This window comes from Vanacampus margaritifer, chromosome 9 (genome assembly GCF_051991255.1).
Source record: "Vanacampus margaritifer isolate UIUO_Vmar chromosome 9, RoL_Vmar_1.0, whole genome shotgun sequence".
NCBI classification, from domain to species: domain Eukaryota; kingdom Metazoa; phylum Chordata; class Actinopteri; order Syngnathiformes; family Syngnathidae; genus Vanacampus; species Vanacampus margaritifer.
In genome coordinates, this window is record NC_135440.1 from 13,777,125 (window position 1) to 13,804,199 (window position 27,075).

At 38.5% G+C, this 27,075-nt stretch overlaps 2 protein-coding genes across 3 annotated transcripts in view; one reads left to right on the top strand and one right to left on the bottom strand.

Annotated features, from left to right (window-relative positions):
* sntb1 (syntrophin, basic 1) overlaps window positions 1-3,179 on the top strand; it is a 36,540-nt gene extending 33,361 nt beyond the window's left edge. Inside the window, exon 8 of the mRNA XM_077575687.1 lies at window positions 76-3,179. Within this exon, the coding sequence (XP_077431813.1) occupies window positions 76-168 (93 nt within the window). The 3' untranslated portion in view covers window positions 169-3,179. The remainder of the gene's footprint in view (window positions 1-75) is intronic.
* A 4,859-nt stretch (window positions 3,180-8,038) lies between these two features.
* mtbp (MDM2 binding protein) lies at window positions 8,039-27,008 on the bottom strand. 2 transcript variants are annotated; one of them, XM_077575786.1, is made up of 23 exons: window positions 26,870-27,008; window positions 26,350-26,433; window positions 26,131-26,204; window positions 25,828-25,976; window positions 24,705-24,763; window positions 24,429-24,573; window positions 24,116-24,230; window positions 21,698-21,805; window positions 19,664-19,758; window positions 19,140-19,206; window positions 18,901-19,018; window positions 18,374-18,550; window positions 15,210-15,320; window positions 13,517-13,660; window positions 12,184-12,271; window positions 11,937-12,095; window positions 11,517-11,612; window positions 11,157-11,420; window positions 10,924-11,075; window positions 10,506-10,612; window positions 9,383-9,496; window positions 8,651-8,716; window positions 8,043-8,579 (listed from the first exon to the last, which is right to left on the bottom strand). In XM_077575786.1, exons 1-23 carry the CDS (start codon window positions 26,934-26,936, stop codon window positions 8,541-8,543), a joined length of 2,598 nt encoding a protein of 865 aa, XP_077431912.1. In that variant the 5' UTR covers window positions 26,937-27,008; the 3' UTR covers window positions 8,043-8,540. The 2 variants fall into 2 exon arrangements, with proteins under 2 accessions (XP_077431913.1, XP_077431912.1); XM_077575787.1 differs by lacking the exon at window positions 13,517-13,660 and having other exon boundaries at window positions 8,039-8,579; window positions 12,184-12,234; window positions 15,206-15,320.
* Window positions 27,009-27,075: the final 67 nt, after the last annotated feature.

Sequence of the window (27,075 nt, forward strand, 5' to 3'; positions counted from 1 at the left end):
TGCCTGTTTATTTTCCTTCCTTCGTGTTTAATGTTTCATGTACAGAATGTCACTCTATCTATTGTTCTCCTACAGCAACTGGACCTCCACTCGTGCCCCAAGCCAATCGTCTTTATCGTCCACTCCTTCCTCTCCGCTAAGATCTCCAGGCTGGGCTTAGTGGCCTGATCGCAACCCCCGAATGGATTTCCGTTCCACGTACAGTAGACTACATTCAGTCCAAGACCCGAGCTAGGTGAATGTAGCCTTTTTTAATGAACAATGAAGAAACACGTTGAGAGTTCATGATCATTTGTTGAAGAGCTGTGAAGACTGAACACGTCAGAGAACAAAACCTCAAGTGGACTCGAAACAGACGGACAAATGTGGAGAACGATCGGGCATTATTGACATTCACTACTTTTGTTTCAGTTAATTAATTGACTCCGTTTACCAATTATATTTAATTTATTCATGATTTCTGTGAAAACCTTCCTCTTTGTTCCTATTAGCAATGTTCACGTTTGTCATCAACCATACAATGCAAATAAAAATGTATTCAACTTCAGGATGAACTTCAAATGCACTACAACGTTAATTTCACCGTCTGTAAACTTTTGAATGCACGTCCTACTGTTCAGTGTTCCAGTACCTTTTGCACAACTTGCTGTTCTCTAGCTCAAGGAGCTAAATGGTCAAATTCACAACTTATGTTTGATCCGTGAAAATTGCAGAGGACATCCACTTCGATGCCTTGCTGTGACTCTTCCAGTCTCTCTGTATCACTGTTGCAACATGCTGATGACACTCTGTGACACTCCAAACTCAGTGGCCTCTGAGAACATCCTGTTTGAAGCCTTGCAATGGCTGTTGATCAATTGTGAGGTGTCGTCTTGGTCTCATGATGTCAAAAAGGGAACAGCATCTTTAAATAGCGATTCTATTTGGACCTTAGTCCTTCTAGCGTAAGTGGCACATTGGGCAGCAACTTTACTCAATTTCAACCTATTCATTGCAACAGATTGCATGCCAGCCCATTTGACTTTTTTTTTTCCAGATCTTTGAAAGTTGGCAGCTTTCTCTTGCCTTCATTGGATCTCTTTCAAGACTATCAAGGCATGTTGATGTTCATGTTCAAATTGGAAATTTATTGGACCAAACACCATAACTTATTTTTTCTTTTAACTGAAATTCAAGAAGATCAGTGCCATCCAGGCTTTGGTATCCTCCAGGAAGAACAAAAGTGGCCTTTAGGGGTGAGCCTACTTTTTGCTTAGTGGGATATACTGTAGATCTAGATATACTGTAGATGTTCACAAAGCAGTGAAAAGGAAATGCCATGCTTTCTTAAGATGGAACCCAGGGGCAGCAAATACAATGAAAACAGTCAGAACCCCAAAATTGAACCCTTGGAACACCATTGACTCAACCAGAATACTGAAACATTGAGCAGATGGACATGTGCGATCAAAATTTTACAGGTTAAATTAAGTTATGTTAAACTTGTCATGTTTAAAGTACATTTAAAGTACATTTCAGGTTTTGTCCTGAAATTTCATCCGAAAGCTAAATAGCCCTGACATTTGGTGAGAATTATGCTCCCATAATAGGAAACTTGGCTAACTCAAATAACATGTCAGTATTGCTTTAAACGTTTGCATTCGAAAACCAACTGTGCTTTTAGTGTTCAAACTCAAACTATATTTTTGTAGCTCCGGTGTATAACCGATCATAGTAGCGATAGCATTGGCAACGGTGTTTTATGATAAATCCAGCTGTGTATTCATAATGTAGTAAAACTATCACACGTGCATAAAAACTAGTCATCTTAACATAAGGACATTTTTGTTTTTCACCACCTAAATACAAGCACAAATATTGATGTGAACAAAGCTACATTGAAGCTAAGCACTATGTAGGATTTGACCACTTTGTCATTAAAATACTGGTCAAAATATTTCATTTGCTCGGAAAGGTTCTTCTAAAGATCATTTTGCTGCTTGGGAGAATTATATATGATCCCATTAATTATATCTATTTTATTCTGATCCAAAGGTCATAGTGGTAGTTGGTTAGTCTATGTCATCATTTCTTTACCGTGACAACAGATTGTCGTATATGTAACTGAGTGCTCTAATGTAACAAAATCCACCTACTAGCACCAAATAGTCTCCCTACAGTGAAACCTCGTTTGAGCTGACCTGGAAAATCCAAGTCCAGAAAGTAAAAACCCTGCCACAGTTTGGCTTTAGCCCCCGGCGCTAGCTAGCTAGCTCCCGCGGTGCTTGTTTACCTTTTAGCTAGTTCCCTAGCTAGCATCAGGGGCAATAGCCAAACTGTGGCAGGGTTTATACTTTCTGGACCTGGGTTTGCCACCTCTGGTTTTACACTGCATGGTTCAGGTGCAAATTCCAAATCATGTTTTTGTGCTCAGAAAACGTAAACACAGGATATGTATCACTTGTAAAAGGTGCATGGAAATAGACAGTCAAAGAAATTGGGTGCAGGTATCAAATCAGAATTGGCCCTGGAGTGCAAATCCAGCCATTAAAGTACATTGTAGAATATTTACATTGACAGGCAGACTATTGCCTTCATTTTCACGGTGGCCACTTAAGTGAGATTTCACACGATCAATAAAAAAATAAAAAAAACAATTGTGGCAAACCACAGTCATTTTTCTGCTATTCATGCAACCACTGCCAGGGGGATGAACATCTTGATTTCACAAAAAAATATTAATAATAATAATCAAAGACTGGATACCATAATTAAGTATTATTTGTTGATTTTTCGCAATGAGGCAATCAGATGAACGCAAAACACTGCAGCCACGTCATTCTTGTGCCTTGGAAATGGATGCTTTTGAGAGGAATACCTCACAGGATGAAGGCAGAGCAGCTTTGTGTCTCGGAGGACATTTGCCACATTAGCAGCAGTCATTTGATGTTTGAATTTTCACATGGATTGTTCCCTTTTTTGTGCACTGTGAACGATGATTTTAAAACATGTTTTGTGTCTTGCTCAATTGTTTCACATAACAAAGGCACTGCAACAATTGTATAACAACAAACGCCACAGTCACAAAGTACGTGAGGGGTTTTATGCTGCTTTAGAATAATGCCTTCATTTGTCATCCTGAATAACAAACCAATGTTTTTAACTCAATGAATGCACATAAATTATGTATTTAAAATGGATTACATGTTTGCTTTCATTGTCCTGCTTGTCTCTTCTGTCAGCACAATTACACAACAGAACACTTTGAGGTTGTTTGGCTGTAATAGTTTAGAGCAGGGATGGGCAACTTAAATGCAGCCATTAAGGCTGAAGCCAGGCCTCGATCTCACATCCCCTGTATTGGGAGGCGAACGTGCTAACAAGTCAGCCACCGTACTGCTTTCTGTTTAATATATTTATTTTCAAAGAAAAAAAAAAGTGAGTCCAGTATTTTAACGTAAGGTATTTTGCCAAATATTTTGTATCTATTAGAATGTTTATAACACAAAAATGTAAAAGACTGTATTTTCTGGGCTTCGAAAAGTGGATTTCCCAAATGCACTCCACCTTGCTCCAGACATACTTGCTGAACACAACAAAGGATTCAGGTGTCTGATTAGTTTATGGTGGAATGAGTGGCTTTTAGAGTGATTTGTGATGTTTATTTCTGCCCACTCAGCGAAAAGATTCATGTCTTGAAAGAAAGAAGAGGCCCGAGAATAACTGACATGAGCACTTTGTGCACATCCGACAATGACATTGTTTAGTTCCAGTTAATGAACTAGCATCCTCACTCTCACACATTAACAAACACATTTGTGTGGTTAAGAAACTTCACACACTTAGATTGTTTACCACAAGATTTATGATGTATTTAACACTATAAATTAAGCCCAGCTTCCTCTTTGAATCATAAACTATAATGAAACAAACAAATTTTCTGCGAGGCAGTTGTGTGAGGACTGATCCACAAATAAATTGTTGAGTACCCAAACATGCACGGTCACTGAGCTTTCCCATCGACTCGCAGAAGAATGGCTTCAGTGACACACATTGCTGCCTCTTTGTTTTGACTGCCAGCTAGATTCATTAGCACCTGGCCACAAAAGTTTAAAACGTTTAAAGAAATCCGGAATTTACAACATGTCTTTTTCTTTGCTCCTGAATATAATATCAGGAGCAAAAAACATTGCAACTACAATAAAAAACAAAGGAAATATATGATGCATATTTTAAAGTAAATACCAAACATATAATATATCACAAACTCTTTATTTTCTGCTCGGTCGCCACTTAGTGTACAGCCTTACCGATACTCACTTAGGTGAGAAGAGGTGGGAGTGATCGGGTGGTCATTAAATAATTTTTTAGGCGAACATTATTTTCTATTCCATCAAGGACTGTATGGTTTTGAATAGTCTCTTGCTTCTTAAAAGAAAAAAGTAGGACAAACAGGAAATACAATCTGAAAATGGGCTGGACACTCTTGTGCTAAAATTTCAGGGTTACAGTTTTGGGAGTTGATTTTAACTCCCAAAGTGTAATTTTAACTTTTCCAGATTTAAATGGTGTCTAGAAAGACTAGGTGTTATTTCACACATTGTTGATCACATTGTGTTAGATTTACTCTAGTGTGTAGAGATGTAACTAAGCTCTGCCTTTGCACCTGCATGTCTCCAATTTGAGAAAGGAGTCAATTTCCTTCTCCTGCATTTCCACATAAGTAAAATTAAGTTCAAACTTAGTAAATAACTTAAATTGTTGTCAGGGACAAACAGAAAAATTGGCCATATACTATAAATACCGCAGCTAGCAGCTCGTAAGCTAGCAGGCTATGGGAAAAGATTAATGATTTGATCGATTCTCAACAGTAAATGTCCACTGATTCCTGTCCATGAAAGCAGATTTGAACTCTTAGAGGTTATTCCCAAGACACAAATTTGAGCGGTCAAGTTGGCTAGTTTTCAGCTGCTGGCGTAGCATTTTAAAAGGAGCAGGGCGTTTTCGCAGCATCTCAAGGCGTTACAAAAGGCCTGAATAGGCAAGGTTCTTTACAAATAGATGTTAGCTAGGCTCCTTTGTGTCTATCTTTTTGCATCTTGTCTTATGTCTTGTATGTGATTAGTCAATCTCCTTAGCTCCCAGTTTCTTGTTGGCGGTTTCATTGTTGTGAATTAATGTGTCTATGTATTTCCATCAGTCAGTACAATACATGCAGGTGTTGTTTATGTGTTTGCACGCGTGCATGAGGGCTTCTTTTTTTTTTTCTTGTCTCGCTCTCTATTTGCATTCCTCGCTCGCCTGTGGCAGGTCCTCACAGGTTGTAGATTGTTTGCTTGTTTGTGTGTTTGCATGTGAAGGAATGAGCTAAATACTCTTAAAATGACAGGAGGGAGAGAGCGACCCAACGGACAGCTTTACAAATTGGAAAGTTTGCAAAGGTGTTCAGCAAGATGATGGCTGACAGGCCCGAAGAAAACTGAACTTACATGTTTGGAGGACTTGCATTGATTATTCAAACGAGGGAAAATTGCAAACGAGGTGTTGTCATCTGGGTTCGCAGTCCAACTCTTCCACATTGTTACAGGGGCTTTCCCATCTGCGTTCATGCCTATTGATGGGTAAAGAAAAAATGAGAAACAGTTTGGAGCAAACGAAAATGACCATTGCTTTTATTTCCTATTTACTGAAAATAAATGTACTGCTTAATTCAAACACTCCCACAAGCAGAACAATAAAACCATACGTGTACACAAAGCAACACCTGGAAAGTAAAGTTTATGCATGTGTGTTCCAGGGGTTGCACTCAACCCAGCCTCTCAGTGTGCAGAGCCACTGTTTTTATACTTCTACTCTCTGGGAACATCATGATAAAAGAGATGTAAATTGTGTGTGTGTGTGTGTGTGTGTGTGTGTGTGTGTGTGTGTGTGTGTGTGCGTGTGTGTGTGCGTGTGTGTGTGTGTGTGGAATGTTCTGGACGCCACTGCCAAGTCCCTTCAGCACCCCTGAATGCCCCCACCTTGCTTTTGCACAAAGCCTCTACATGTTCTTTACCGTTTCATGATCACTGATGAATAAGTAATGCGCAAGTGCGTGCAATGCATTGTGGGCAAAATGCATGAATGCACAGGCAAGACAAGCTGTCATACATCAGACGGACCTGATGGCAATTTTGAAGCAGAGACGGACGGCTTGAATCTGTACGGACACCAAAGATGGACATGACTGGAGTTTTTGATGAGCTGTGCACGAGTTCAACGACCAGTATGTGCGGGGGGAGGAGGGGGGGGGATGCCATTCTATAAACAAACAAAGATCATGAAGCTCCATCCGACAAGCTTTGCCGTGTTTGAACTAAGCAACAGGTTTGAAGACATTTATGGACCAAGATAGATATAGTCTTCCTTTTTCCAATTTGAAAATTGAACATTTTTATAGATTTAACATGAAACATGGAAAGATTCCACTGCGGGAGGTATGCAGGTTTGTCCACATTGCAACTCATCAGATTTAATAATTTGTCATAATTTTTTTGCAATACAGTAATGGTGGGGTTTTTTTATATGTAAAGTGAAAACTTGAAGATGTGCTGACTTGACACGAACCAAAAAGCCGGCCATGGATTAGTGGGAAAAGACTGATAAGTCGACCTTGCTGACAAGTCACCTAATGTACATGGACTTCTGTCGGAAGCTGGTGCAGATTGAATTGGATTTAAAAATATATATACTTTCTCTGTAAACTAACTTCATCAGTTTAAATGTTTTATTTAAAATCTGCTTGACTTAGATAACATATGTCTGTCTGTGCATTGCAGAATATTTTGTTCTGGATTACAATCATTTGGCCATGTCATCATGGTTGGTAAAAATCCAATGAGTGACTTTAACACTGAATAGCATTGTTCCAAATTCCGAATTTCAAAAAGCTTCTTTAATATCAAGAATGAAGAAATTCAGTTACCGGTACCTTTGATCCAGCCACTGATTGCGGATGAAAAAAAGACCACAAGCAAAGTTGGCCATTTTAAACCAAGGGCAATTTTGCAGATCCAACTAGTTAATAGTGCTGGGGTGAGGAGTAGAGATTAAATAGTGACTAAAATGTGCATAAATTAACCCATAATCCTGATGGTACTATGTTTGGGAGTTCTGCAATTTCATTGTGTATTCTTGCACAAAACAAAACAAACCAGTTTTTAAGTAATATAATGAATCACAACACGATTTTCACGGAAGGTAATCTGTAAGTGGTTGACGTTCCAATCCATTTTTTACATGACATGATTCAAACTACAGTCTCTTACAGCCAGACTCGTATTGTCTTATTTTTTTCAAGGCCTTCAGACTGCTGACTGGAATTGTTAACCTTGAATCCATTGCGTGTGGTGTGTGTGAGGGACCTCAGAGATCGGGTGGAAGGCTTATTTTTTTTCTTCCCGAAAGAAAAAAACATTTAGATGATCCAACAACCAGGTCATAGAGGGATATTTATAATTGCTTTTCAAACGCATAGTGAGTGCACTACTTTGCTCTCTTTCCCTTGTGTACTTTAAAGCCTGTTTGGATAACTTGAGTGTACAGTACTTGTTTTAATGAGTCATTCCAAAAGGTAAACAATGGAAGAAAGCTAGAGTGAAAACACGAAAGTCCAAAGTTCAACTTTATTATAGGAAATAAGGTGCAGTTAATTTAAGTAAAACTACTCAACCTTTGAAGGCATCTGACAATCATGTAATGGGAGGGAACAGGAAGTTACTTTCAGAGTAGTATTATCACAGAGTATGTTGAAAATTGAGGTGGATATAAATTGTGTCTAACCTGTCATTGGCTGGCAACCAGTCTGGACCGCACCTCTGCCAAAATGAGCTGGGATAGACTCCAGCTCATCTGCAACCCTAACGAAGACAAGAGCTATAGGATGGATGAATGAATGTGTGTCTTCATATTGCTCTTGAGTCAGTCTGAACCATTTAAGAATTGTATACTCACAGCAGGTTATGCAGAGAAAAATAAAAAAAATTCTGCTTAAAAGTTTGCTTGTTGGCAAGCTTATCTGGTCATTTCCATGAAAGTCTTAAGCCATTATGATTTCATCCTGTTAACAGCATAAAATTAATTAATTATTCTCATACTGTACAGAGTAGCTAGACATCTTTCATGTATTTTTTTGTCATCACTGGTACCTTAATGTTTCCGATGTAAACTCACTTAGCTTAACGATAACAAAGGACAGCAGCAAACTGCTAAGATATATATGCTCAGTTGTTGTCATTACTTTTTATATATTTTTAACTGTTATGAAGTGGTTGCATACAGGCAGACAATGCAAAATGAAATTCAAATAAAAACAATTTATTGTCCTACAAACAGTAAAAAAAGTAAGAGAGTAAATATTTACATGTAAAAAAATATATATGATTGTAGTTAAAACAAAAGGTGGACTTCAAAAAAGCCGATTAAAATGGACTCAATAAAAATAATTTCCAACAAACTAGGAAAAGATGTCAAAGTAAATTTAAAATTTAAATTAGGACTCAATGTTTTTGTCAAAATCATCATCATTTCTTCATGGTCTTCTCCAGCACCCAGTCAATGACCTATATAACACAAATAATGAGTTGAAGAAGATTTTAATTCGGAAGGGAACATTGATGCGTGTTGGTGTTACCTGTTTAGCATTGTTGCCAGCTGCCTTCTTCATCTCCTCATGCAGACCACGAGATGTCTTCAGATCCTGAGAACAAACATTGCCACTCTTTTTTTTTCTTTCATCGAGCTAAGTGATGACATGAAGTCAAAGCTCCAAATTTCAAAATAGCTTCTTTAATGTACTAAAACTAATGTACTCTAATAAGTAGAAAAATGTTTGTTTTGTAAAGCTTAATTATTTTTAAATCAATGCTCTGAAAACTAAAAATGCCCTTACTATTTGGAAATAATAGTTCACTTTTGCCTAAAATTAGATATTATTATAACATTAGCATCAGAAGCTAATGTTGGTAGCAATGTTAGCTAACACTAATCTGTGGTAACGCTGCAGATCTGCTTACCTATATTGGTGACATGATGTCAAAATGGTTCTTTCTTTCTGAATATTTGTCCAGCTATTGGCTGAAAAATTCGCTTAGACCTAACTATTTGTACATAAACATTAAAATGTCCACTTTCCATTATGTCCCCTTTAATATGGAAGTACAAAATAAATAAATAATATCTACTGGGAAGAAAAGTAAGGGAGGTTTAGCCAAACTGTTCCCATTGAGGTTTATTTGTCGCACAAATTTGTAACAAAAAAAACACCATATGGTGGACACTGCAGTCCTGGCGGGAGGGAGCCAAATCACCAAAAGAGAGTTCAGTGTGAACGAGTGGACAGCGCTGAGTGTGTGTGGGCACCAACCTTGAGAAAGAATTTGGAGATATCAAACAGTCTCTTGCTGCAAGCCTCAAAGCATTTATGCTCGGCACTGATCCCGTGCTGTTTGAGTGTTTTAACGACTACTTCCTGCAGCATCTGAGGGCAACAGAGGACACACACATTCTCATGGACACAATGCTAAAACCTTAAATCTACTTGTGTTAATTCCCTTATCGCCAAACGTCAAGCCAGTTCACAGAAAGTAATTTTAGCAAGGCTTCCTTCTTAAAGAATGGATGTCAAAACGTCATGACTTTGGAGAAGGATGGCCTTAGACAGAATTGTCTTTAAAACCATTGTGTGGGCTCTCAGGTAAAAGACACACACTGTTTAACTGAAAGAGTTGACAGCGCACACACACACACGGAAATAAATGGAGCCACCCTTCACTCTTTGGACAGCAGCTGATCTGAATAAACGTAATAAATTAAACTGAGGGATCATCGGTGCCTTTCAGTTCCACAAAAGAGACTGTTTTTAATCTCTGTCCTGATTTAACTGCTGCCGTTATTCCTGAATTGCGCCAACTGTTTTTGAACACGTGCGGACGCCTGCACATTAGTATTGCTGACTGCACACATCTCCTGTTAGCATAATGTTCACAGATCAGAACACATCAAGGTCGGGATTCAGCCCGCGACGTGTGCGCAGGTAATAGAGTGAGTGTGTAGTCGTGCATCGTTTCTATGTGTTGGTTGTAAATAAGCTGTAAGCACAGCAGGTGATAACATGCAAAGAAAGAATACATCATTTATCTTTGCTAAACCTATTATACGATCCTCATTTGTTGGATGGACCGTGGTTGAATTTGTTGTCGGCCTCCAGTGTGTGTGTTAGTAAGTGGTACACTTGATTTAAGGGTTTTATTCACGAAAGTTTTCAGGGGGTCTGCATAATGTTTTCATTTTTTCTTAGGATGAATTTCCTACAAGTTGTAATAGCACTTGTAAATTTGTTGATACCGCTTCTGTTTTTTCTAAAGATTTGAAAAGCAACCGTTTCAAAAGAAAATGAGTCACAAAGCGTTAGGTAACAAGAATAACATACTGTGAGTGATTAAACGACATTGTATTCATTTTCTAAGCAACACACACACAAAACTCACCCTATTGTGTTTCTGGGAACGCGATTCCTTGGTATGTTTATCGTCTGTCACCTTGTGATCAGTCTTTTGCGCTTTATGCTTGTCAGCCGAAGACCGATTCAGTAAACCTGGGAAGAAACCCACCCAAAAAACATAAAGCAATGGAAGAGTTATCTACAATGTAATATAATGTGCAATGAAGTACCTTGACTTCAATGGGAAGTCAAGTCAAATATTTTCTTTACAATATGTTCCATCTCAGGGGGCGGCCGTTTTTGTTTGTACTATTGGTATCGGTGGCTACTCAAAAGTTGAGTACTTGTACCTGTATCAGTCTGTAAATAAGTGGTATCTAACACCCCTAGGCTTCAACAATGCTCAACTGGTCATTGAGTTGATACATTTCTGTTTGGTTAAGATTAGGTTGATTTGTCTTTACCAGATGATGTTCTTTGAGCAGAAGAAGAAGCTGTAGCGGAAGACGAAACCGACTGGGATCTGATAGGCTGTTGTGACTTGATGGTAAGTTGTGTCCCATTACTGCCTCTGCTCTGAGAACAAACGGAGTCGCTGCTCTCCGACTTGGCCTGCCTATATCATAAATTTAAATGCTTTCACAGTCAAACACTAAAATGATTCCACCAGTTTGTGCGTTAATCTGCCTCAGCCTACCTCTTGCGGGGATAACCTCCAACAACATCCGCGTCCCAGGACCTGCGTTTGAGTCGGGCTACATCAGCGTTCTGGAGAGTCTCCCCATCAGGTACACTTCCTGGTTCTGACATCACTGCGGGAGAGGGGGCGGGGCTGGTCGCAAACGGTAGGACACACGGTTCCCTGGAGCAGGTGGTTTGCGTCTCGTAGCGAATGAGACGGGACTGGAGCCGTACAAAAGCCTGGTCTCGGTCCATGGAGCGCTGGTTATCCAGGCAGAAGCTATATAAACCCAATTATAGGAAGTCAGCAGACTGTTTTAAAAAAGCGAAGGAAAGGAATCCAATCACCAAGGAATTGGAAGTGGTAAATAGTTACTCTATGCCGTGGTAATGGGAGGTTGTGGCCTTTTTGAAGGACATCTCACTGACACTCATGGGGCACAAGTCTGGTGACAACTGGAACACGTTTTGACTGAAGAAAAACAGCACAGAGAATCGTCAAATGAGATGGTCTGTCAGACACAATGAATCATGTCTCCCTCCAAATGGTATTCCAAAAAAGGTCACATACATTTTACTGAGATAGACTAATGATCAAAATAAAATTCTCACCTTGGGAGCTTCGTCTTAGCAATGAACTACAATACACAGTCATTTTGTGTGTGCCTTTTTCTCTCTGCCAATAAAAATGGGGTCGTCTTTTTTTAAATTCATGTTTTCCCTTCACTGACTCAAATGCCATTCGACAATCTCAGAAAAAGGTGTACACAGTGCTCATTCAAATGGCTTGTCTTACCCTCTAATAAGGGACACAGGCTGCAGCTCACTGGTCGGCTTGCCATCAAGTGTGAAGTGTTTTAAAATTTCTTTGGCGTCCAGTACGGTAGTGGAACCCTTTGGACAATCTTTAGGACCCAGCAGGCTGTCACTGGAGCTGGGACCTAACAAGCCAAGTCTAAGGCACAGTACAGAATATTAATATTTGCAGTATACTGCATGTTGAATGGTGGTCATGCAATGAATAAGTCATTTAGATGCTTTACCTTTTCCTCTGTCGGGTTTTCTGCAGATTCTCAATGTTGTGGAGGACACTCCTCTCAGGCCAATCCGCATGAGCATGGGGTATTGTTTCTAATGCAATTATAAAGGAAATAGGTTGGACTTGGTGTAGTTCACAGCTCTCTATATATTTGAAGTTGCTATTATGTTGTTGAGCCGAAACCTTTAGATGAACAAATGAAGGTCACGAAAACACAATAATGAGCAATATATTTCAGTTAATTTACTACCCAAGAAAATAATTTTGTAATGGCAACAAAATACCTCTGGTGCAATCATAAACAAACCTTCTAGGCTCGCTCCATGAGTATACCCTATACGGTAAGCTGCACTGTATGATGGATTGCAGAGGTTATCTAAACTTTTAGTGGGAGCCAGGTCAAGATGCTTAACCTGGGGCAGATGGAACTGAAATCTCAGTCTCCAAAATGTGAGCACTGCATTGATGTATGACCACTGCATTTTTTTGTTTGGACAATCAGACTGCTTGGGAATCCAGGAGTGCAGAAGAGGTCAAAGAAGATCTAGCGGATTTGAGTAGGGTTGATTCATTTCGTAAGGCAAACTGAGGTTGTGAATGATTCTGGCAAGTTACTACAATGCCAAATAAACCATTAGGAGGTGCACATGAACAATGTCAAGGCGCACGTAAATGAAAACAAATCTTAACAACCACATCTCCACCAAATCGCATAGACTCTTGGTTTGTCAATGTCCCACGCCTGCACAATTTTAAGGTAGTTTTAATACAGTCTTGCTAATAACTAACAAAGAGCAATAAAGACATAACTTTCTTGGCTGCGTAAATGAAATTAAAGATGTCCTGATCACTACTTTTTTTTTTTGCAACAAAAAAAAAAAGTCAAAATCCAAGTAATTTGTTTTCAATTATCTGCAGATACTAGAGAGTCTTGATCCTATAGCTCGACAATGCATTATGAAGAAATTTTAATTGAAATTGCATGTCAGCAGTGGTTCAATTCAAGTAAAAAAATAAAATGTTTTATTTTTGACTTTGGAAATTGAGAAAATTCTTTTAAAAAAATGTGTCATTTTAACTTTTTTTAGTCAACACCGATCCGCCGAAAATCACGTGATCAGCCCTGATTTTCAATCACATGATCGGATCGGGACGACACTAAATAAAATACTTGGTCAGTATTTGTCTAATTGTGTATGTGTATGTACTGTAAGTGGAATTGGATTTTAGTCAGATATTTACATGTACTACAAGTCTATTCGTCATTGGGCATTGCATAAATCCAGCCTGGAAGTTTTGAGTTATGTATGCATTATCCGGTATCATTGTAATCGTACCTGGGTCCTTAGTGGCCAGCATGTCAGTCAGGGAAGAGGCCCGGGGAAGCATGGAGTCAGTCATCTTCAAGTATTGCTCCCTAACCATGCTCAGGATGGCCTTCAAGTCATTGGCTGATATTGAAGAGGATTTTTTTTTCTGTCCTGGATATACAAACAAACAAACTCATTAGTCTCACTCACAGTCTCTTTAGTCACGTAACAAGGACATTACACTGGCCGTTACATTAAATGGATTAGCACACATGACTTTCATGACTTAACCAGTGTTACAAAATAAGTCCAAGTATGATTTAATGCAGTTACTGCAGTGCTTACTATAAAAACTTTTTTTGTATTTACTAAAACGTCTGTCAGTTAAGAAACGTGCTGTTCTATTTCTATTCTTAACTTTTGCAACTAGACAGGCACCCTCCTCACTTTAATGTAAAATAATTGTATATATTGCAATTTTCAATTAGCCCTGTGGTATGTGAGCTCTCCTCGCAGTATTGTCAAAGCGCAGCCCGAGTTTGTTTCCTCAAGGTTGAAGAACTTCATTTTCTTTTATCTCGCTGTACTCCACTGTAGCTTCACTATCTTTGCCTGCTGTGTGTCTGTAAATTAATGATATTGCGAGTCATCCTATGCACCAGCAAGTGCCCAAAGCAATAACGAGCACGCTGAGCAAGGCCATTGATAGGATGGTGTTATGATTGTTTCACTGCAGCTACAAAAAAGAAAAAGAAAAAAAATGTCTTTGTTTATTGAGAACCTCAATCAGCATAATTTATACTGTTACAAGTATTACTGTATTCCAACATTTTACTTGTTTAGCTATCTTAGTGGGCTAACTAGTAAGAGATTAATTTAATATGATCAAATTTTACTGCAAATTATTATGTCCGACTCTATAATAAGAAAATTAAACAATACAGCACGTAACGACAATATTTTGACATAGCTCTTAAATCATATCCATTCTCCTCTGCCAATGAGCATATATCGTTCTATGAATTACAGGATTTGTTTTCATCTGCATCTATTAGTTTCTTGATTTCCAGTAAATTTGGAATACTTTTTTTTTTTCTTGTGTGTTTTGTTTGATTTCAGGGTGAGGCGTGTATGATGTTTTGTCCTACCATCCCTAGGAAATAATCCCCAAAATGGCTGCTACATGACTCACAGTTTTTAGGCTTCAAATTAATACCAAGTGGAAACATGTCCATCGTCCAAGTGAGGATGAAACAGTTTACAGTATACCAATGAACTGTGATGAAATTCTAAATGGTTAGTACTACAGTGTTGCTATTTCAATTCTTTATTAACATCAACACCGTGTAATACGCTTTGCAGTGTGCGGCCACTTCAAGAGTGAGCAAGCAAAAAAAGGGGGCGTGAGCGAGTGAGTGATTGTGTGAGGGAGTAAGTCAGACTGCGAGGCTGACTATAGGTGTGTGCGACATGTTTCACATAAACAACAAAGGAGGAGGAACCACGGTGAAAAACACAACCAATCTGTGTCCATTTATTGCTGCAATGTAGGGAAAACGTCAAATAAGCCCTGAAGTAAATGTATCTGTGACTTAAGTACCACTAGAAATTTACAATTTTCTGTTGTGGTCAATTGTACATTTTCCACTTTCCATCTCCCTCTCTGAATCTATTCACATTTTTTTTCCCAAGTCCTCAGCTTTTTAGAACAAGTACTTACTGAAGTATTCTTTAATCACCAGTGCCTGGACCTGGGCCACCTTCCGCTCTCTCCTCAGCAGACCGTCTCCTTGGAGACAAGGCAGAGAGAGGATGTCGTTTCTGGTGCCTCCTGGATGGAGAAAAAGTGGTGAATGAAAGAGGCCGGATAAGTGTGCATTACCAGCCCAGCTGGGAATGATCTGTGCAGAGCCTCATTCTCAATTGGGGCAAGGGCTCATGGGACATGTGATGCTGACTTAAGCTACGCCTCAAAGCAATATAAAGTACAGTAAATGCCAAAAGTTCAGCAGACAAAAATAAACAGAAATGACAGTAAAAGACAACTGGTTTTACACACTTGAGAGTTGGGAACAACAATCATCATATCGACATTAAGATCCCTTCTAGTGAAAACTCTGCTGACTCATGGCAGCACAGTTGGGGCATATTTTATAGTATTTTACAGATGTCTTTTGAAGGTTGCATGAAATGTTAACAATCGTAGAAATTCTCTTGAATACCATCTGCAGCCTAAAAGCAGACAAGGACATCCATTAAAACAAAATGTGACGCTTGTGGAGAAAAGAAAAAGCAATTTTGAAAAAAATATATACAGTGCTTCTCAACAGTTTGTGGACCCTGCAGGCATGGTCAGATTTTCTGTATAAAATATTAAAATAACCTTATTAAATGTTTAACTATAGCCTAATCTACAATGCTGACATTGAAATAATAATAATGAACATGAACAAAAAGAATGATAATATTGTGAATATTATGAACAAAAGTTGTTGATTTAAGAAAAACTCAAATTTCATGGGTGCAAATGTATGTGAACCAATTGAGAGAGGTTGAATGGGCTTCTAGCATAAACTGCCTGCTTGAGGCCCCGCCACAGTATTTTGAAAGAAAAAGTCAAGCTTTTAACTCGGCACATGCCGAACATGAACCTTGTTGTTCTTCAGACATTCCTTGGTTGTATTGCTGGAATGCTTTGGATTATTGTCAGGTTGCATGATCCATCTTCTACCAGGCTGTAACTTCACAAAGGACGGCTTCAGGTTATGTTCCAGGATTTCACAATATTCCTCTGAATTCATGATTGCCTGGACTATGTGGAGTTGTCCAGGTCCTGAGGATGAAAAGCCAGCCCAGAACTTAACATTCTCACCACCATGCTTCACTGTAGGGAGAAGGTTCTTTTGCTGGTATGCGGTGTTGACTGTTTTAGTTGTGACCAAACAGTTCAATTTTGGACTCATCTGTCCACAGAAGGGACTTCCAAAAAAGCTTCAGGTTTGTCCAGGTACTCTCTAGCAAAGTTGAGATGGGTAGCTTTGATCTTTTTTGTGAGCAGAGGCTTCTAACTAGCAAGCCTTCCACGAAAGCCTTGTCGATTGACTTTTCTTCTGATTGTTGAAGCATGCACATGTGTCCCAGATGCAGCAAAAAAAATCTGCAAATCCCTCAATATGATGCACAAGTTGGCTTCCACCTGAATTATAATTGTTCTTGTGGTTCTTGCTGATATTTTAGAAGGTCATCCACTTCTAGGCTGGATTGTAGTAATTTTCAGTGTTCTCTAGTTGCAGATGATCTGCTTCACAGTGGAATGATAAAGCTCAATTATTTTTTAAATGACTTTATAGCTTTCCCCAGACAGATGTGCTGTCACTACCCACTTCATGAGATTTCTCTTCCTTTTCTCAGCATGACTGACCTGTATGGGTTCACCTGGGTAAGACTAAAGTCACATAGTTTTGTCTGTTTCAGTCAGTGATGCACAATTTCTTTGCTAAACCTCTCATTTCATTGGTCCATTTCAGTGGTTTGTTTAGCTACCAATTTGTCCTACCTGATCCTAGTTAACTGCTTGTTTTAAGCAATGCAGCTCAGAGTTCACTTACTTTTGCACTTACATGAATTGAACAAAAACTCGTTTTAATTTAGTTTTGACTACACAATTGATAAAAAAAAAAAGAACAATGCATTAAAATGTTAAACCTACACCTGTTATTTGATATAAAATTTAATGGTTCAGATTAAACAACAAAATCAGGCTGAAACAATTGGAAAGTCCAAATTACTCACAAACTTTTTAGCAGCACCGTATGTATATTTTTTCCCCCCCTTGTGATAAAACATGCAATTATTTTTCAAAGCCCTCTTCACATGTATTTTTTAACCAACAAGCAATAATCTAATCTATATTACAATAAACAACTTATTACATATACATGTTTTGGTATTATAGGTTAGGCTTATGACTGAAATAAAGGTAAATATACCATGAATTTAAATTAAAGACATTGGGTTTTTTTTAATCTACTTTAATTAGCGTTAACTTACGAAACATTTGGACTTGCAGCCTTTTAAGCGTTGAATTATGACAGCTCCACAAAATTCTACCCAAAAAAGTGTGGCGTCATCATAAATCAGTGAATCATAAATTAGATTACAACAATAACGCAAACAAATCTGAGGCTTTATCACTTTAACTTTTCGTAAAGGTGGACTACACTTCTAAGCGCTGAACTTAAATAGATAAATAAATAGATAAATAAATAAATAAAATATACACATATATGAAAAATAAATCCTACCAACTAACCAAAATAAAACCTTTTCTTTTATAGCAGTCTTTGAAAATTGCATTCTACTAAATTGTGATGACGATTTTAATCCAATTAATTCATCAGCCTGAGTACCCACAAAACCGAATAATCGGTTATTTCTTTTATTTTATCTGTTAAAGGTGAACGCAAATATGTTCTTCTGACTTCTTAGAGTGACTTCATCTAATACATTTTAATTTGTAGCTCCGCAAATATGAAGCTGAAACCTTCACTTCCCACAACAACAACTCCTTTTTCATTTACTTTTTATATATTTATTTTGTGTTTTGACTCATTTTTTGATCAATTTTAATTTCACTCATCTCTCAACTAATGATTTATTTTTGTACACAGCACTGCCATCTTGTTCTTTTATGGGGTGAAGGTGAAAGGAACTGCTGGCATTCATTATGTTGTAAACATTGCAAACACTGCTGCAAACAACTCTGCTCTTTTAAACACTCCTTTTCAAGGATTTACCATGTACAAAAATAAATCAAAGTAGAAACATATTAGCAAAGGAGATCCACAGAAATATACACATATAATGCATTATAATATATTGTACCTGATGACAGCAGGTTCTGTCCAGGAAGACCCAAGAATGTTGCCATGGCAGGCGCGCCATTAATTTGACTGTCAGAGTGCAACACCCTGACTGTGCAGACTCCATACTCAGTATTGTCTGAGCCCTGGACCAACAGGAAGTAGTGAGCACTCTCACCCTTGACCTCAACATCAGGTACTGCAAGATGAAATATTAGTGTCAGTCGAAAGAGCGATTCTTCTGCGTGAAACTATATTAAGACTTGCTACTGCACTACAATACGAAACCCACTATAATAACATCATATTTCAATCCCATATTTTTCAATCATTTTTTTTCTGCAGTCCAATTTTCACCAGAATACAATCAAGTTGTATCAGTTATATCTTTAATATAGCGTTCGGATTCTTCCAACAGTGCTTTTGACTTGTGAGACTGCCTCATCCACAGAAGGCTTTATCATCTGTAATACTGTAGCTACAGTTACCAATTTATTTCCCATACACAAGATATGACTCGTTGTTTAATGAGGTAATGAAAGGACTGACTGGGTAAGGACTTGGGTCTCCTGGCTAAAGATTCTCTCCAGCGTTGAGAGCTGATTTGGCTTACTGACGGCTGTGCGATGGAGGTGATGACACAGGAAAGGCTGAACAAAGCTCCTACCTGAGCACATAAATATAGATTTGATTCACACACAATGCCCCGCTCATCGGACAAAATGAATTTGAGCATGGCAAGTTAAAAGTTGTGACGGGGAAGAAAACTCAAGTGTTCAGACTAATACCTTTCCACGGAGCGACTTGAGCTGGTCCAAAAGAAGTTTAGATTTCACTGACTTCCCAGACAGCACTCTAGAGAGTTTTTCTTGTTAAGGTGTATAAAATAGAGACAGACAAGTGAGAGCTTCAAAACAAATGATGCCATTATTTAATCCTCATGCCAAAAATGTATTTCGTATACAGTACTGAAAGTTATTTAGCAAAAATGTGATTAAATTAGTCAATTGTAAGGCAGACTCAATCATAAGTCACAGAATGAGGAATGTTATGATGATATTGAGGGGATGGTGGCAACATGGCAGTGTTTTGAGAAGTTCAGTCATTGCACTGGGGCTAGGGCAAAAGCTATTTTTTTAGCCTGCAGGTGCTGATTTGCAGGCTATTGTTTTCCTACTTTTAAAGGCTAACTCGATTTGCATACATACACATCTGTACTGTTTACATTAAACATGTAGCTTATTGCACATCCTTGAAATTGAAATGAGTCCGTCTGACTGCATAGAAGCACAGACTTCAGGAATGAGGATACAGTTCCAAGTGTGTGCTGGACATCAGGAAGCTAGGCAGGTCTGACAGAGTAACCAGATGAAGCAGGTCTAAAACCGGTGCATAGTACTGGAAGACCTGCAAACATGAAGAAGAAAAAAATGACAACATGTCTCAAACACATTTGGAAACTATGTTGAATAATTATTCGTCCAAACAGATGAGAATATTATAATAACACAACTGTGTCAGCTATTTGGATTCTTCAATTCCACTATTAGATGGTTGATGGGCGATCGCCCTCTTATAAAAACGTAAATGTTTAAACTTTAAGTACATAATTACACTTCGTTCCAGTTGTAGATGAACACGGAACAATTAAAATCCTTGTTCGCGGTTGCATTATAATGAAAAACTCACATCAATTCTGATTGTAGATGATTTTATGAATCATTACATACGGTAACTGTTTCTTGGGGGGCTTTGAGTTGGTGCATTAAGCTAATCACAGTAATGGTCTTCATTTAAATCCGAACAAACTGAATGATACAGCAAAAACAATTATTCCTTAAACAAACACCTCCAATATAATCTGAGAAGAATTAAAGCCCACATTACCAAGCAGTGTTTATTTTCAGTCGTAATGTGGTGAGTGTGCTTTCTAAAAAGTCACCCAGGCTGCTGCCAAAGGTCAAGTTTGCAATCTGGCTTCACACTGATGTGCCAAAGCAATTATTTAAACTGTCCACTGAACATCTTAGGTGCAAAATATTTGTGATGGCTGCCTGCTCATTTAACAAAACATTTTTTACTTATTTGTATTTCCATACTAAGCGGTAGCAAACTACGTTTGCACTTTTACAATTATATCCAACGTATTTGTAACCATGATGAATTTTGATGTAACATTTTTGTGTTACATATATTGTGGTGTTGTGAAAGGTGCAGAGACATTAAGAGCTTGCCTTATGATAATTTATTGGTTGATGGTAAGTGATCCTTCATTACCGCTGCTCGAATTATAAAACGGTTCTTATGTGGACAGCAACAGAAGTGTTGGTGAGAATATTCATATTTATTATAAATGCCTCACTGGGTAAACTTGTCAGGTTTTTCCACAGCTAATGTCCACTGTTGTCAAACACATTAGAGAGTGAAAAGTCACAATCCCGATGGATTCCACGCATGCATATAGTTCGTATAAAAGCGCTGGGACAGTTTTGCTACCCTTCAGTATTTAGTTTTAATTGTGCGCCAAGACGATCCTCACCATCTGCCTCTCTGAGCTATCGTCTCATGTCTCTCTTTCGCTCTCTCTCTAATACACACACACGCACGCACGCGCACGCACACACACAGCCTCTTTGGTATGTGTTATGGACCCCATACTAACCATAACTTTGTGTGCACAGTGCACACCCCTTGGTTTTTATAGTTATAGCTATTAATCTACATCAGAAAGCTCATTATAATGCAGCGCTCTACCAACTGTTATTAAAGACCTTGTCTCACACCGAGTGTTCTCTTTAAATAAATTCACAGCTTTCACACTGTGCACTATACACCTTTTAAACAAACACAGGGGGTCTGCGCAACAAATTCACACACAACTATCATTATTTGCTTGAACAGTGGGTTGTGGGCTTTATTACGGGTGCTCTTATAGGGCACAAAGCGGCAGTGATGTCATTCATCTTAACAATCTTGGAGTGGGTATCAGGTTTCCTCAGTAGCAACTCGTGAAATAAAGGAATGGGAAATTGTTTTAACCAGACATTGCAGTAAAATGATTTTTCAGTTAAAAATAATAATGACAATCCATTGGGGGGGGCTCAAATGGGCTCAAATTTCCATACTAAGTAAAACTCTTCATCCTGACAGATTTGACAGTGAAGAAATAAGCTTCTGTTTGTTTTCGCCCTCATCATTAACTATTTTGCTCTCCACTATACATATTTTTTATGATTTTATTTTTGAGTAAACTTTCGATTTTAAAAGTTGCTCAAAATATTAGTAACAAGTTAAGTTAACAAAAATGAATGAAGCTTGAAAAGGCGGTTGTGTTGAAAGAAATCACCTCAGAGTGGAGTTTGTGGTCTGCAGTAAAGTGTGACTCTTCCATGAGATTGGATTTATACACCGGGGTGAGCAGAGAAAAGCCATTGAAACGAAGTTCTGACACATGCTGAAACAAACAATAAAATGAGAAATTATCAGATGTAGTAGCAGCGGCAGCAGGTGATGAACTCGCACGTATAGTCTCTCAGACTGAAGTATAGGGTGGACAGCATAAAAGTTGCACTGTCTTGGTGTAATGGAGGCAATATTACATACATTGTATTTCTTAGAAGCAACCAGTAGTGTTAGATTCGAGCGGCTCAACTAATATGTCAATGGCTGTCAACGCAATGGTGGGAAAAATTTAAACCAGCCATTTTTGAATAGCTTGTTGTATATGCTTAGCTTACTAAACCGGTGAAAAATGAATACTGAATAAAAGACAAGAATAAAAGTGAAATGTGATGTTCATGATTTGAAACTGGTCATGTTAATACAGTACATAATATGACATCACCATTTTTGTAGCTTTTGTACTTTTGCAAAACAAATCAGTAAGTTACTTTATTTTAGTTCCTCTTGTGACACATCAATCGCTGTGTCCTTTTCTGGACAGAAATGTCACCTTGCGAAATGTGAGTGCACCACATGTAAAGGTAATGAGAGGAGGCATTTTGATTGGTGACGAATGGAGTTAGCTGTGTTCACACCCACAACGGCAAAAAATACATTGACTTGCGCATGTCTGCAAAATTACCAATACCCAGTCTAAAAAGCCTCCGAGCAGATTTATGCTACAACAAACTCGCACTGGTCACAAAAATAAAGCCTTTGGTGTTACTGATATTTGTTTACTAACACTGTGCTCAGAGTTTTACTATTTTGATACTTTTTCATGGTGACTGATTCCGGTGAGGACAATGAAGTCACTTTATAGTAATATTCACCCATTTAGCTCTTAAATGGTACTGAAAATAAAATAATGTATTCTTGAAATATCGTGGAAAAGAGTGCTTTCTGGAGTCAACAACAAATCATTATTCTCAGATTATCCATGCATCCATTTTCTTAACCCCTTGTCCTCACAAGGGTCATGGGGGGCACTGGAGCCTATCCCAGTTGGCTTCGGGCACTAGGTGGGGTACACCCTGAACTGGTTGCCAGCCAATCGCAGGGCACAAAGAAACGAACAATAATCCACATGCACAATCACACCTATGGACAATTTGGAGTATTCAATTAACCTGCCACGCATGTCTTTGGAAATGTGGGGGGAAACCGGAGTACCCGGAGAAAACCCACACAAGCACGGGGAGAACATGCAAACTCCACCCAGGAAGGTCGAAGCCTGGACTCGATCTCACGTCCTCTGCCCTGGGAGGCGGACGTGCTAACCAGTCTCAGATAATCAATAAAAGAAATATATTTGAATTCACATCTTTCAACTGATTGAACTATTAGTTGGTGACAGTTTCCAAATTAAATCACATGTTCTGGCGCTGGAAAAGTACAGCACACACGCACTACACACATTGCAGTACGAGGCCCGTCTGCAGATTTTCGCACCTCTGGGAATTCCTCCATCCTGTGCTCTCCCGCTGAGCAGCTTTCACACCAACTGCCAGCCTAAGCCCGCTCACATATCCCAGCAGGACTTTATTGGAAAAGGTCAACGAGAAGATGCGTGCTTGCTATATTCATATGTGATTTAAGGTGTAAAATTAAAAATGTTCCGAGTGTGAAATACAACTGAAAGCCATCAATAATCCAATTTTTGCAAACTATACCGTTGCTGAACCAATAATTTTATTATATACTGGATTATACAAAATATTAAACTCCTTTCAGAGTTGCAATATTTTATGAATCTGGATATTATAATGATAATGGAATAATTAAGGTGTCAATTCACATGTCACTGAAACGGCCAGATTAAATTCATTAAACCACATATTCTTTCTCAAATTTACTTTTCATCCTAATACCCCCCATGCTTTATATAGCCAAAAACTGTATGTAAGAATGACAATGAGAAGCTTCCTGCTGCATTACTCCACGATAAATTAATTATTTTCATGGTCTGCCATTATTATGCCACAATGTTTTTGTTTTGTTTTATGTTTTGTGAGATTTCCACTTGACTAGATCACCCAAGATGCCATTCAACTCATGTCGGCTCAGTGAGCTGCGCAGTAAGACAACAAAACACTTATGAGAAGGGCCAGTGAATTTAAAAAGGATGCAAGTCTCTCTTGCCCCCCAAAGTGATTATTCCAGAAAACACACATAAGCAAACACTGCATGCAAACACATCTGATAACAACAGCATGAATTCCCACAATATTGCACTTCATTTGATTTACAGAATTGCCTGTGTGATTACTGGAATGCAACACTCTAGTAATACACCCATAACACGCACAGCCTCCAGCATTACCTTCTTCTCTCTGACCAGCAAGCCGCCTCTCCAAAGTTCACTTGCATTGATACAGCTGGTTAGCTCAGTAGACTCCAATAGACCAGCACCCAGGTAAGATGCAATTTTTTGCCACCTAAGACAAAGCTCATGTAAGCAACATTTACTCTGTGCCATAACATCAAATATTTTATTCCATATAATCAAATATAAGAGTTCAAGATAATATGAATTCAACCACAACATACAATTAAGTACTGCCAGCTCAACACCTGCTCATGTTTACACCTCTATTGCCCTCTAGTGGTACAATGACAGTAACACAAATTCTCACCCTGTCATATGTTGAGTGACGAGCGTGATCTTGGCAGAGTGCCAGCTGTTCATGTGTTGAAGGGCTCCCCGCAGTGGAAGTAGGTTTTTTAATGCAGGACACTCCTCAGCATAGCCCAACACCAGCACATCTAACAATGCTTTACCTGAGGGAAGGGATCGGGCAGAAAAAAAAAATGGATGTAGAGCACATATTGGACAGTATTAAAAGAAAATATTGTTACCTCATAAAAAACTGAATGAAATAAATAATTTAATATGGATTGGTTAACAGTACCTGGAGGTGGAAGTTTGTCTGACAATGCATGCACTCCTTCTGCAGCCTCCTCAAGCAAGCTATTAAATAAAGGACAAACAGGACAAGCTTTTTTTTAATGATGATTTTCTTTCTAATGCTGCCACATATTAGCTAATAGCTTTGTGAGATAAAATGATGTTACTTTACAAAAGAAATAGCGAAACAGGTTATGCAACATTTACAGTATTTCTTCTTGCCCTCAAGCGTAGATTTGAATGATATCGGAAGAGTGCCACTACATGCAACACTAAAAAAAAGTGAGGGATATTAAGCTTTTGGGTGAAATTTCAGAATGAACCTAAATGCAATATAACCTTTACAGGTCAAGTGTTTCAGTGCATTTTGCACAACTTGCTGGTCTAGCAAGGTAGTGAATAGCAGAAATCACAAAAGGTTTTTGATCCATGAATAGGTCAGTACTTTTCCAAAAACGTCTACTTCTATGCCTTTCTTTAACTCTTGCAGTCTTTTTGTACCTGTGTTACAACCTGCTGATGACACGCAGTGACATTCTAAGCTCATAGGCCACTTCCCTCTGACAATATCAATTTTGAAGCCTTGCAATGACATTGTACTGCAGATCACTTGTCAGGTGTCATCTTGGTCTCAATATGTCAAAATGTGAACAGCACGATGAAGAGCACTGCTTAAATAAATACCAATGCAAATCGAACAAGGAAATGTATTGGTCAATTCATGGAAAAAACACTTGATTTTTTTTAATTATTATTATTATTAAGCTCTTTCTGAAACACCCAAATGTGACACAAAAGGCCACCAAGACTGTCTAAATAGTTAATAAATGTATTGCGGTATTTGGTTTTGAGGTGGTATGTTAAAGAGATACATGTGGACTGTGAGGAAAGCTTCTTATGAGTGTACAGGTTTAATTTTAAGAACATTGGAATTTCTAAAATTTTAGAACTTGCTGCTTCAAAAAGATGCAGGAAAAAAATGGGTGTAATGATGGATAAATTGCACCAAGGAATTATTGTATATGCTCAAATTAGTAAGTTTTGTCTATTTGCAACAAAGGTAACATTTTTCAACTTGACACAACCAATCAAAATGTGCAATAATTGGAAATAAAATTAAATCTCACTCTGCCAGCGTTGCTTCGTCACACTTTTGAACCGGCCCCTCCTGAAGACTCAGGGATCCAACACACAGCTCCAAAGCAGTTTGCTTCTCCTCTTCACTATTTGCCATCTGCTGGACTGCCCCCACCTCTTCCCAGTCTGAGCTGCAAAACTACAACACATATGTGTACGTTTATTTTCACCTTTAATTCAATACCTTTTACCTGTATCTCATGACTCAGTTGTGCTGGATGAAGCAATTAGATGATCTTTCTTGCACAACGTGTGTTTTGGGGGGAGTTCATATATCAACACCAAAATTCTACCTGCATTTCTTCATGGCAAGCCTGAACAGCAAAGTACCACCTCTGAACTGAAGGGCTTCCGCTGAGCGAACACGCTATGAAGAGACCGAAGTCAATTGTAAAAACATGATGGAGTTTTATGAGTGACATCTCAGAGATAGATAGATAGATAGATAGATAGATAGATAGATAGATAGATAGATAGATAGATAGATAGATAGATAGATAGATAGATAGCACCTGGGAGAACAGAGATTCCTCTTGCTGCTTCTTGAGAGGAAAATGACACAATTTGGTCATAAATCTGCTTCAACTGGTTAAGACCTGTGCAAGACAACATAAGGTGTTAACTTATTCTATGACGACGCATACCCCCCACCCCCCCAAAAAAAAAAAACAGCCACAACATTAGGTACACTTGCGCAATCTAATTCTGCCCGAAAGTGTTTGAAAATTCGCTTTACAAAATGACTGTAAATCTCCACTTTTGAGTGGTGTTAGCCCTTTCATGTAGCTAAATAATCAAAATCCTACACGTAGTCCTGTCCAGTTCAGTACCAACCACCACAAACCAAAAAGTGGAGCGTAATCGTGATTAGTACCGTCTTTAAAAAGTAAACCTTGTGAAGCAACTATTGAAAAATGTACATCTCCCTTTCGTCTTTATAAGATACATGCTATCTAACTAAACCCACCACGGTCGAAAGGTTAGTAAACGCTGATAGATCGGTAATTTATAGAAGGGAGTAAAGAAACTTACATTTGCACTCCTTCGTTTCACCGTTATCCACCTGACAGATGGATAAAACCAACACATACCTGTCCATTTTGTGTTATCTTGCGAATAACATAAAACCCCCGCTTGTTTACAACAACTTTCGCCAGTCTGTCAAATTTCCCACCACTTATTCTTCTTCTGCTTGCAAAGTCTATGTAAGAAAATCCATGACCGCCACCCAATGGACA